At 42.0% G+C, this 13,247-nt stretch overlaps 1 protein-coding gene across 1 annotated transcript in view; it reads right to left on the bottom strand.

The window, feature by feature from the left end:
• The window catches only part of plcl1 (phospholipase C like 1), a 123,756-nt gene extending 111,494 nt beyond the window's left edge, over positions 1 to 12,262 (bottom strand). Inside the window, exon 1 of the mRNA XM_033987324.2 lies at positions 11,328 to 12,262. Coding sequence (XP_033843215.2) covers positions 11,328 to 11,507 — 180 coding nt within the window. The 5' untranslated portion in view covers positions 11,508 to 12,262. The remainder of the gene's footprint in view (positions 1 to 11,327) is intronic.
• Positions 12,263 to 13,247: the final 985 nt, after the last annotated feature.

Genomic DNA, 13,247 nt, shown 5'->3' with positions numbered 1-13,247 from the left:
AAAACATAGAATCCAAAATCAAACCAAATCCCTTTAATAAAACGTATTTACATCTAAATACCATAGACTGTATATATAAACTGACGTAGCTAACCTGCTAGCCGCCGCGTTACAAACAGGAAGTGATCATGTGCGCACTTCCTGTTCCAAATTCGCCGCTATAACTGTTAGCCTCGATGAGCTTCATTTGACCGGAGCCGAACGCTGTGGGCGAAGACATCCAAGTCTCACGGTACGATATTTATTGTGATATTTTGTGAAGGCTGACATAATTGTGAATATATGTCGGTTTATGTTCTGTTGTATGAAGAACGGGCGGAGAGGCTCGGGAATCGTTCTGTAGATCTTTATTGTACAGTCGGGTTAAAGGAAAACAGCAAAATTTAAAGCAGAATCTAACACAGAGTCTAACACAGAGTCTAAGAGAGTCTAACACAGAGTCTAACCCAGAGTCTAAAAGAGTCTAATGCAGAGTCTAAAAGAGTCTAACGCAGAGTCTAAAAGAGTCTAAAAGAGTCTAATGCAGAGTTTAATTCAGAGTCTAACGCAGAGTCTAATGCAGAGTCTAACGCAGAGTCTAACGCAGAGTCTAAAAGAGTCTAACGCAGAGTCTAAAAGAGTCTAACGCAGAGTCTAAAAGAGTCTAACGCAGAGTCTAAGAGAGTCTAACACAGAGTCTAACACAGAGTCTAAGAGAGTCTAACACAGAGTCTAACCCAGAGTCTAAAAGAGTCTAATGCAGAGTCTAAAAGAGTCTAACGCAGAGTCTAAAAGAGTCTAAAAGAGTCTAATGCAGAGTTTAATTCAGAGTCTAACGCAGAGTCTAATGCAGAGTCTAACGCAGAGTCTAACGCAGAGTCTAAAAGAGTCTAACGCAGAGTCTAAAAGAGTCTAACGCAGAGTCTAAAAGAGTCTAACGCAGAGTCTAAGAGAGTCTAACACAGAGTCTAACCCAGAGTCTAAAAGAGTCTAATGCAGAGTCTAAAAGAGTCTAACGCAGAGTTTAATTCAGAGTCTAACGCAGAGTCTAATGCAGAGTCTAAAAGAGTCTAACGCAGAGTCTAAAAGAGTCTAATGCAGAGTTTAATTCAGAGTCTAACGCAGAGTCTAATGCAGAGTCTAAAAGAGTCTAACGCAGAGTCTAACGTAGAGTCTAAAAGAGTCTAACGCAGAGTCTAACGCAGAGTCTAAAAGAGTCTAACGCAGAGTCTAACGCAGAGTCTAAAAGAGTCTAATGCAGAATTTAATTCAGAGTCTAACGCAGAGTCTAATGCAGAGTCTAAAAGAGTCTAACGCAGAGTCTAACGTAGAGTCTAAAAGAGTCTAACGCAGAGTCTAACGCAGAGTCTAAAAGAGTCTAACGCAGAGTCTAAAAGAGGCTATTGTGAATAAATAAATGCGGCCTTGAACAAAATGTAACTGTTAGGTCTGAGTTTTCTGTGATTACAAGAAATGACGACTGTTATATGGGAAACAGAACATTTTGTAGTACAGTTGTCCGTCGCTATATCGCGGTTCACCTTTCGCGGTCTTGCTGTTTCGCGGATTAACATTTATTTGGGTCATTAGTATTTTGTTTATTATTTGTGCTTATTTTATTAACAATGAATCATATTTATTATATTATGTTGGACACATTATTTACTTTCTTCATAATAATATTGGTTCCTACTTATTGTTGCGGTACAGCACATTTGAGGAGCGCAGTGATAAAAATGTAACAAGAGTGAAGTTGTTGAATAAAGACGAGCTGTAACTGTCCTGTGGTGTCGGTCTATTTAAGCAGGACATGGACATGCTGAGGGACGGTAGAAGTTATACAGCTGTAGGGGGCGCCATCACGGAAATAAATTAATCTTTGTTTCGTCATGTAAAGAAGGAGGAAAAAAATATAAGGACGACAGCAGCAATAAGTTTTAACCAGGATGCAAAAAGGGTTGTAACTTCCCGCAGCAAGACCATCGTAAGGACGGGATCTGCTTTAGCTCTGTGGATCAGTGACTGTGGAGCGGTGCCAGGACGAAGAGGCGCGGTCAGAGGAACTGTGAAATACGCCTGAGTCACTATTAATCATTTCTTATGTTTCCAATCCCATAGGTTGATCATTAAAGTTAAATTTGTCACAGTATTTCTAAAAGCTGTCATTTTTATTTATAGTACAGTATAGTATTTGGTTTCATTCTATAATACTGTTCTCACATTTCTCTCTTGTTTAAACACAAAGTTCAAACCTTCGTAGACTTTAAAAAATAAGCAAACGTTAACGCCTGTGTGAGAAAAGTGTATAAACTGTGTGGTGGGCGGTTTTACAGCCTTAAAATACATATAATAATTGTAAAAAATTAAACTTTCTACCTGTTGCGGGTCATTTTTGGAACATAACCCCCGCGATAAACGAGGGACCACTTTTAAAATGCCTTGACGATACGCTGGTTCTGTTATAATCCAAAGAACTGCGATGTAAACAGAGCAAAGGATCATGGTCTATGTAGTTCCCTCTGTTTAGTTTAACCATAACAGTAAATTTTAACCAAAGACACTTGTAATTCCATATAATGTGTTGGCCCATGATATTATTGTGAGGCTTTTGACGATACGACGTCCTGACATTTCCTTTTTTGTTTCATCTCCGCCTATAACTAGTACATCGAAGAGACTAAACAGGCCATTTATATCCGTGTGTGCAGTCCCTGTCTGGACACGAGGCTTTCGGATGCCAGGGTGCATGCTCCAGTCTCCAAACACAACAGCAGCGGCGATGGGAGGGGCTTAAAGCAGTCAGGCAACACGCAGAGCTGTCAGCCACACGTCCAAACCACGCTCCCCCCCGAGAGTCCGCTCCACTAAACCTGACTATACCTGTGTGTGGGCGCGTATTCGTCACAGTGTGGGGACGAAAATCTGTCTACACACACTCAAGTCATGCAGAACCGCCAGCCGTATGGGGACAAAAATCAGGTTGACGGCGTGATTTAAAAAGAGCCGATATTAGATAAAACTGACTCTTGTGAGCGTTAAGTCGTGTTATATTGCTCAAAAACAGACCGGGACTTGTTTTGTTTCATTCACACATGTTTGATTAGCACTTTATTATTAGTCTGTTACATCTCCAAAACTCAAAAATGCTCCGTTCCACCTCGTGATGTCATCAAGTGGTAGTTTTCAAGTGAACAGCTCCTTTTACCTTTAGTTCAGTAGTAGATTGGCAATTCCAGATTAGCTGAAATGATCCAAATGATTCTAGAAATGAAGGGGCACGGAGTTTAAAAACACAACGGAGCACTTCCTGTATTAGTACTTGATGACATCACAAGGTGGAACAGTGCGTTTTCAGTTTGAGACAAGAACCAAGCCTAAATATGCAGGGTTTGTGTGTTAAACATGTGTAAAAAAGGTTCCCCGTGTGTCTGTGTGTGTTTCAGAGCAATATTGTTAAACCAGACCCACTCCCCAGGTCTGACGCAGCACTCCCAGCATGCCTTCTGTCGGACCTGTAATGCTAATGAAGACGGCTCAAGCTTAACATATTCAAATGAAAAGAAAGAACTTTACTTTAGCCTGGATTTTAAATATACTCCCCCATCGCAGACAGGCGCAAATACTGATACAGACCGAGCATTTACCCCGGAACTAGAATCCATCTTGTTTATACTGTAATGAGGTCAGTGCGACTGGACAGTGGGACAGAATTAATAGAACCCAGGCTAAATGCATGTAATGTGATTAGGTTTAATGTCTCGTTAAGTCCCGGTTAATATGAATGTGAAGCTTTCCTGGAGCCGCCGTAAAAGACCAGATGCCCCGAGATGAGCATTGGCCAGAAAGGAAAAAGAAAAAGTAGGCTCGTCAATTGAAATATATATATATATATATTTAAAAAAAAAAGTTTAATAACAACAGCACCCTCAACCTCTCTGTTAGCGTCATTACCTCCTGTTAGCGTCACTACCCCCTGTTAGCGTCACTAACCCCTGTTAGCGTCACTACCCCCTGTTAGCGTCACTACCCCCTGTTAGCGTCACGACCCCCTGTTAGCGTCACGACCCCCTGTTAGCGTCACGACCCCCTGTTAGCGTCACGACCCCCTGTTAGCGTCACGACCTCCTGTTAGCGTCAGCGTCACTACTTCCTGTCAGCGTCACTACTTCCTGTCCAGTTTTATCTCTGTTTTTGCTGAGTCACGCTAAAATGAATAAATATTTAAAGATGAGGCAGTGGACAGGGGAGCTGCGGGTAGATTAAGGATGTAACAATATCCAAATCTCACGGTACGATATTTATTGCAAGATTAATTGTGAATATGCCACTTTTTCCTTTTAAAATGTCTTGACAACTAACATCATTTAGTTATCCTTTAGTTCTGTTATAATCCAAAGACATAAGATTTATTTCTTCATGTAGTCTGCACTGAAATAGCAAAGGATCATGGTCTATGCAGTTCCCTTGTTTGTTTGTTTGTTTTTTTTACTATTACTGCACCAACAGTGAATCTCCCTGTATAGAAAGGGATGTTTGTGTCTCAATGCTAACGCTAATGCTAAATACAAACTAAAGTACTATACATATAAAAACAATTGGGTAGGGTTTTTTATTTTTTTATTTTAATACATTTGTTTGTTTTGTTTATTGGATGTTTTATGATTTGAATAAAAGTGACTGTTAGCTTTGAGACATAGCGAGCTAGCTAGCTGCTCACAGAACTTATTGCGGCTGCCATCGGAATGAGGGAGTTCCGATTACAGAAGGTCAAATTGTTAGTGTGATCTGCAAAGTTTTGGTAAAGTTTCCCTTGCATAATTTATCTACAATATCGGTAAAGGTCATAGGCACCAATATATTTTCTTATTGAATGAAAAAAGCTGGAGAGTTATTTGTGGCATTGCAGGACAAAAGGTGAGAAGATGTTTGAGCTTTGACAACTTCCAAAACAAACACGACATCAGATGACATCACGACATTACATAGGTTTAAAATATCTAATACAAACGGGGGCAGAGAAAATGAGTATTGTTCAAACCACAGACTGTATAAAGAAGCTCATCGAGGCTAGCATTTATAGCGGCTAATTTGGAGCAGGGTTCTCATAACGAGTGTCATAGCAACCAAAGATCCAATCCGCAGCAAGACCGATGAAGGTAACGCCCCTTCCTGCCTGCATCACTGGTTTAGCAGGGAGCGCGCGTTTAGCAACACTGTCAATCAAACCTGTCGCTAACGCTAGCTCCTCGGGGAAAGGAGGCGCCTGATTTGTCTGTTATTAATGTTCATACCTTGATTTACGGACACAAAAAGTGAAACAAAAAACGCAGGATCACGTAAAGCGGGTTGGCAGAGTCGATAAAGTTGGAAGTGCGCCCGTGATCACTTCCTGTTTGGAATGCGGCAGCTAGCACGTTAGCTACGTCCATTTACATACATAGTCTATGGTATCAAGCTGCCTTCTTAGTATTGAAATCAGGTTTGAAACTGAAGTAGACCATTATGACAAGTTTGTTTTCAGTCGTCTTAACGTTCCATCTGCCTTCTATCTCAAGTCTTTCTTTGTTTGATTTTTGTCTACACTCAAACTACTTCTACTTCTTCTTCATTTCTTCAGTTCTTTGCATCGCGGGCTCATATTCCACTTAAACGATAATAACCATAGACTGGGCGGCCGGTGCGTTCTGTCTGACTGCCGTTACCCCGACGTCTGAGAGCCGCTCGAACGTCAACAACAGCTCAAACCGCGACGCAAGCAGAGCCGATGCTGATTGCGATGTTGATTACGCGAATTAGCTCCAGCACGCACACGTTCAGAGGCTCGTTGGGACGGCGTTCAGCTGGTGATGCCATTACTCGAGCCGTGTGCCCAGACTGCTCCACGGGCCTAATTACCTGCATGTGTGTTGCAATGGGGGGAGCTGAACAAACAGGGCTGTGTGTGAGAGAAAGCGCTGGAGTGTGTTGTTTTAGTAATAGGAGATGTCAAAGGAGTCTCCAAGCTGCAGTTTAGGTGGTCCCTCTAAAAAGATCTGAACTATGCACGAGTGTCGGGATTATCAATTATATCATGAGAATTGTTAAAGTTGCTGACAGTTTAAAAAAATGTTATGGATGTGAATCATAGACTGTATAAAAAAAAAAAGTTGACAAAGTAAATGTGATGTCACCCATAGCGTTTGGCTCTGGTGCAGTGGTGTGGTGTTTTTGGGTGTTTTTAGTTTAGGCTGTTTATAGGATGTTTTAAGGATGTTTTTAAGGTGTTTTTGGGATGCTTTTTAACGGTGTTTTCAGGGTACTTTGAGGACGTTTTTTCCAGAGTGTTCTAGGATGTTTTAAGGATGTTTTTATGGTGTTTTCAGGATGGTTTAAGGTGTTTTTGGGATGCTTTTTCAGGGTGTTTTTAGGATACTTTAGGGACTTTTTAGAATGGTTTAAGTATTTTAGGATGTTTGTAGAATGTTTTCAGGTGTGTTAGAATGTGTTTAGGATGTTTTAAGATGTTATTGGGATGCTTTTTTAGGGCATTTTTAGAATGTTTTAAGGATGGTTTTCAGGCTATTTTAAGGATGTTTTCAAGATGTTTTAGGATGTTTTTTTCAGGCTGTTTTAAGGTGTTTTAGGACATTAATAGGGTGTTTTAGGGATGTTTTTAGGGTGTTTTTGGGATGCTTTTTAACGGTGTTTTCAGGGTACTTTGAGGACGTTTTTAGAATGTTTTTATCAGAGTGTTCTAGGATGTTTTTAGGATGTTTTTAATGGTGTTTTCAGGATGGTTTAAGGTGTTTTTGGGATGCTTCTTCAGGGTGTTTTTAGGATACTTTAGGGAATTTTTAGAATGGTTTAAGGATTTTAGGATGTTTGTAGAATGTTTTCAGATGTGTTAGAATGTGCTTAGGATGTTTTAAGATGTTTTTGGGATGCTTTTTAGGGCATTTTTAGAATGTTTTAAAAGGTGTTTTTAGGATGGTTTTCAGGCTATTTTAAGGATGTTTTTAAGGTGTTTTAGGAAATGCATAGGATGTTTTTAGGATGTTTTTTCAGGCTGTTTTAAGGTGTTTTAGGACATTAATAGGGTGTTTTAGGCATGTTTTAAGGTGTTTTTGGGATGCTTTTTAACGGTGTTTTCAGGGTACTTTGAGGACGTTTTTAGAATGTTTTTTCAGAGTGTTCTAGGATGTTTTAAGGATGTTTTTATGGTGTTTTCAGGATGGTTTAAGGTGTTTTTGGGATGCTTTTTCAGGGTGTTTTTAGGGTACTTTAAGGACTTTTTAGAATGGTTTAAGTATTTTAGGATGTTTGTAGAATGTTTTCAGATGTGTTAGAATGTGCTTAGGATGTTTTAAGATGTTTTTGGGATGCTTTTTTAGGGCATTTTTAGAATGTTTTAAAAGGTGTTTTTAGGATGGTTTTCAGGCTATTTTAAGGATGTTTTTAAGGTGTTTTAGGATGTTTTTTTCAGGCTGTTTTAAGGTGTTTTAGGACATTAATAGGGTGTTTTATAGATGTTTTTAGGATTTTTCAAGATGTTTTAAGGTGCTTTAGAATTTTTTTTCAGGGTGTTAAAAGGATGTTTTTAAAGATGTTTTAAGGTGTTTCTAGGATGTTTTAAGGTGTTTTTAGGACATTCATAGGGTGTTTAAGGATGTTTTTAAACGGTGTTTTCGGGGTGTTTCCGTACACCTGTGAAATACTGTATTTGACAAATGCGATCAGCCACGTAATAAATGAACACGTTTTATCAGCGCTGGGGGCAAACTTGTGATTCAACTTTATCTTAGTATTTTTTTTTTCTTCCGAGTGTTCATAAATATTTTCTTCCAGTTTTCGTTTTCAAGGTTGCCATAGACAACTCTACTTTATAAAATGGTAAATAGTCACATTTTTATATGGCGCTTTTCCACTTTCAAGGCTAAAAATCAACCACTCACCCACTCAGACACATTCACACCACAGAGTACACAGACACTGGGGGCGAGGTGGGTGAAGTGTCTTGCCCAAGGACACGACAATGGCATCCAACTTTGGGGAGCTGGAATCGCATCGCCAACCTGTGGAGCAACACTCAAACCCACAACCTGCGGATCAGCGGACAAACGCTCTACCGGCTGAGTCTGCTGATTTAAATATCGATGTTCTCGGTCCAGATCAAACAGAACATTGGCTGATGACCCTGGTCGAATTCACACTTGTTTGAACGACATAATAAACTCGATTCAAGAACAGGGTCATGACAGCAAATGGTTTTTACATCAGCTGAAAAGACACACTGCCAACACACACACTCCCACACACACCAACAGTTTTTTAAAGAAATAAACGAAACACTAGTTCACGTTTAGTCCCAGAACACACGTACGGCTTTAAACAAATCAGTAAAGACCATGGACTGTGTAAAGAAGTGGACTAAGATTGGTCTGTTATTAAGGTTCATATCTTGATTTACAGACACAACAGCGGGAAAAAAAAAAAAACAGGATCATGTAGAGCGGGTTAATATGAACATTTAAGACCAAAATGACAAGTCTAACAGCAGCAGGTACAGAGAGAGGAGATACAGTTTTTCAATGTAAAGTGAAATGGAGCCAGAGTTGATGGAGCCGGAAGCGCGCACATGTTCACTTCCTGTTTTTTAGAACACGCAACTAGCAGGTTAGCTATGTCCATTTATATATACAGTCTGTGGTAGAGTCCGGTGTGTGTGTGTGTGTTTGGACCTGGACTCTCTTGATTGACACATGATTCTGCGTGGTTCTTAACACATCGGCTCAGTCTGAGACACTGCAGTGAGCTCTGTCACCGCTGACCGGGGCTGTCACTGGCATCAGCATCTCCTCTGTCCTCTCCTCCGTCCTCTCCTCCACTTCCTCAGCTGTCAAAGGGCTCAGTGTTCTTCCAGATGGGGCTCTGACTCACTGCCCCACAATGCATTGCGTTTGAGAGGCAAAACATTCTGGAAACTAAAAGTGCTTCGATAAATACATAAACACGGGGACTTATTATGAGAAAGTAAAGCGTCTTTGATATACAGTTGACTTTTGGTGACTTCACCGTCTAAACAAGCAGTTCATTCCAGTACAGCTCTTATCTCAGTGAGATATGAAGAGATTTTATGGCTTAAATCAGAGCAATTCTGCAAAATGGACTTTTCAGAGCTTTATCCATGTTCTAGTTGTTTCTTATCGAGCCTCTGAAAGTACATTTGGAGTGATTCATGTTTGAGTAATCTTTAATCTCACGCCCACTGTGACACGCCCACTGTGACACGCCCACTGTGACACGCCCACTGTGACGTACGCACTTCCTTCTCCAGTTTTTTTTTTCTTAATTGGTGATACTCGTAGGATTCGGTAGCGTCGCGTCGTCATTTTAGTACAAATGAAAAAAAAAAAAGTGCTGCTCTACTGTGATCTTTAGCTATCCCATAGGGGGCGCTGACAGCATGCGGCGCTTTGTGGTCATGACGTTTGAGGCGACATCAGCTCCCATTGGACACCACAGCGGACTTGTTTCTTTTATTGAATAGATTTAGATGAATATTGCATGTATAGCAGACACAAGCACAGTATGTCTTCTTTAATAATAAAACTAGAATTAATTTAAATCATAATGTGGGCACTATACTGTCTCAGTGCCTTCGTGGGACTTTGATAAAAACAGGACTGACTCAATTTCTATCCGACAACACAGTAAAGACGTGAGACCAAACACCCGAATTTCCATGGCACTAAAATATGTGTCTTTGTATTGGGACCAGCTGATTTAAATACAAACACAGACGGTATAAATGGACATGGCTAACCTGCTAGCCGCCCATGTTTGTATAAACCCGCTCTACTTGATCCTGGGGTTTTTATTTCACTATTGTCTCTGTAAATCAAGATATGAACATTAATAACAGGCGGGTCACTCCCTCTGGCGTTAGCAACAGGTTTGATTGACAGCGTTGCTAAGGGCCCGCTCCCTGCTAAACCAACGGTGCAGGTGGGAAAAGGCGTCCACTTCTTTATACAGACTAAACTCCATTAGAGATTGACTGATATTGGTATCGGCAACGGTTATAAAAGAAAAAAAAAAAAGCATATGAGCTGTGATGATTAACCCCACGTGTCAATCATCACAGCTGTCCATCCGGTTGCCATCTCAATCCCATCTGGTCGCGTTAATTGAATTCCCTGGACAGGTGACACTCGACCTGAAGCGGACGAGCGGAGAGGATCCGTCCAGTTACACGTGAAACCCAAGGATGGCCCCGCGTGATCCCGCCCCCAAAAAAACATGATCCCGTCTCCGGTCCCTCTCCTCGGGCCCTGCTGTGTTTGTGCGGGCGTTTGTGTGGTGCCCTGATCCGCAACATGAGCACCGGTCAGCGTGGAAAAACATCAAGTCACGATGACGTCCGCCCCCGTGGCCTCGAGGTAAGAGGTCCCTCCGGCCGATACAACCGATTCTTTATATTCGGAGATGGGATGTGTGCAAAACGAGTGACCCTCCCCGTGCACACACAAACCTTTCCTAGACATGTGGGAGTTTTTGTGCAACCCAACTGCCAATTCAGAACTGTTTCCATGTGCATATTTCATAACTGGGAAGATTATAGATTATTATTAGATTGAAAAACGTATATAGGCCAACAGATATTACTGCTAAATAAGGCTACAACCAGATGGTATTGGATGTGTGTGAGGATTTCATGTGACAAAAATGACAAAAGTAGAGCTCACAACACCCACTACTCCTCTCCGCAGTACTGATGACAAACAGGGGCAGCGTTAGATAATTTTGGGGTAGAGGAGCTAAGGGGGCCCTAAGGTTTTCCATGTGGGGGTTCACTTAACATGTCAAAAACTAACATTTTTGCTTCGCTGTTTTAAACAAGTGTGAAATGTCGTTAGGTTTTACAAAAATCATTACAGGGGCAAATTTATTTATACATTTGTTTCTTGTAGTCTCGTTTTGAACACTTCAGTTGCCATTTTTGCATTTTAAGTTGAAATAGGATGTGCTGTGAAAATGGGGGGAAATCTTTAAGGGAGCTATGAGGGAGTATGGGTCATTCTAGTAGAGTTTAGGGCCCCCCCCAAGCCCCCCCTGGCGCCGCTCCTGCTGACAAAAATTGCAAATCACAAATATCTTTCCACCAACTAACTCTGCCCAATCCACTGAGAATGCAAAATCTATTTCATAACAGCACAAATCTACATTGGAACTGCGTGAGGGGTGCGTAAAGTCACGCACGGCAATTTTGGATTAACATCTCGAGAGATTAATGAGCAGAAACCATGTTTACGCTTCTGAAATCATCTCACAAAACAGCTGCCAGTCGCACGTGTGGCTTAAATCTGTACCTTTATGATGCTGCTCCTGCGTGGGGCTGCTTTCACGGACTCCAGGAGGATGGTGTCCGTGTCCTGTCCGCCCCCGGGGACGATCACCCCGCTCCTCCGGCCGCGGGACGCTCTGGGCGGGATACAGTCTGGCGCTCCATCGCTGCACAGCCCGTCTCCAAAGCCATCGCGCTCAGACATGTTGACTGGAAGTGGGCTGCGGGGCTTCTTCTCTGTTTACGCGCGGGGAAATGAATGAACTGGTCGAAGCAGAGAAAGTTTTCCTCGCCTGTGCATGGATGCCACAAAACACGCGTCTCCTACATCCCGTTTTCTGTCTGACTGGAGGAAATAAACCGACCCAGTTTCGGCGTTTGTGAGCTGGATCTCACGCTGACTGCGCGCAGAGCTGCTGGAGGTTTTTTTGGGGGGCTACGTCTGACCCGCACAGACCATCCCCGCTGTGGTGGAACCGTCCAAATCAGAGCGGAACACTGCGCACGGGCAGGTACAGCACCAACTTGGATGGAAACTCGTGCGCTCTCCTTAGGCGCAACAAGTCCAGTTCCTTTTTTCCCCCCCCGACTGTTTCAAGGCACGACGCGCGTGAACACAAAATCCAGGTGAACCAGAACGTGTGGCAGAGGCGAACACTTTGTCAATGCACCTGTCTATCCACGAGCCAGTCCCAAAACGAGCCAAAAATCACCGAACCTGGCACCAAAACATATCAGTGTCAACAAAGCGCAGGAGGAGAACAGAAGTTTGTCGGTTTCACGCGGGTTCCAGAGACGAGGAGGCTCCACGCGCGCGCGCTGCACATCAGTCAAAACTGAAACTCATCCACGAGACTCATCAACAGCAGCCACAACTACAGACTTTTGACGAGGAAAAAAAAAAGGAACACAACTGACAGCCGCCGCGCCGCCTCTGCCCCCAGCGCCTCCTCTACCTCCGTCCCTCGACTGCGCCCCGCCCACAAACCAGGAGAAAACGTTTGAGTGACGCGTGGATCGGCCAATGAGCTGCGAGAGGGAGAGATCTGGACGCGCTGACAGGTGGAGAGCCGCTGACAGAGACGCGCGTAAAAGGCACTGGAGCGCGCATGGACATGGACATGCATGGACCAAAATCTCAAAGGAGCTGTCTCTGTTCTGTTGCACATGTTAAAAGTATCAAACATGAACAGGATTTAGGCTATTATTATTATCATTATTATTATTATATTATCATTATTATTATTACTACAACAATTACCACAAGGTCTATTCCTGTTTAAATCCTGCGCATTTGGGCAAAAAATAAGACCAGGAGAGATGTTTTATTCTAATTTTAAAACAAAAACAGGAGTGCACATGTTCAGCTAAACACACCATACATGCAGACTTATATTCTCCACCCATTAGTCTATCGCCCCCTGCTGTTTATAAGTGGAATGTCTTATGATGTACTGTATAAACGCCTAACTTTTTCTTTTTTTTAATAGAAAAGCCTGTAAAAATCTAACTCTAAGTACAATATGCATCATTTCTTGTATAAATGCTGATTATTGCTCAGATATTTTTACCATTTAAAGTGTTTCTGAGCTGGGCAGATGTTTTTTTTTCATTGTTTGCTTGGATAAATTTAGTCAAAAGTGCATTCGTTTTTATATTTTTCTTCTATTTAAACTGGTATTACACTTATTTCACGCATCAAAAGGAAAAATAACGATGGACAGAGATGTAAAATAGACATAGTCATGTGGAAAAAGGCAAAAGTACATGCAGATACCTCCTTTAACGTGATTTTTATGGCTAAAGAAAGGGTAAAAGTCTCTATAATACGCTCAGTCCTCAAACTGAACACATTTTCGGTCAATGCTCTGCTGTCGTTTGTGTGTTTATTGAGTGGCTACGTCTGCTGTGTCCATTACAGCTGACACAGATAAGCCCCATAGTG

This window comes from Periophthalmus magnuspinnatus, chromosome 21 (assembly GCF_009829125.3).
Source record: "Periophthalmus magnuspinnatus isolate fPerMag1 chromosome 21, fPerMag1.2.pri, whole genome shotgun sequence".
NCBI lineage: Eukaryota > Metazoa > Chordata > Actinopteri > Gobiiformes > Gobiidae > Periophthalmus > Periophthalmus magnuspinnatus.
This window is presented reverse-complemented; position numbering and strand designations above follow the sequence as displayed.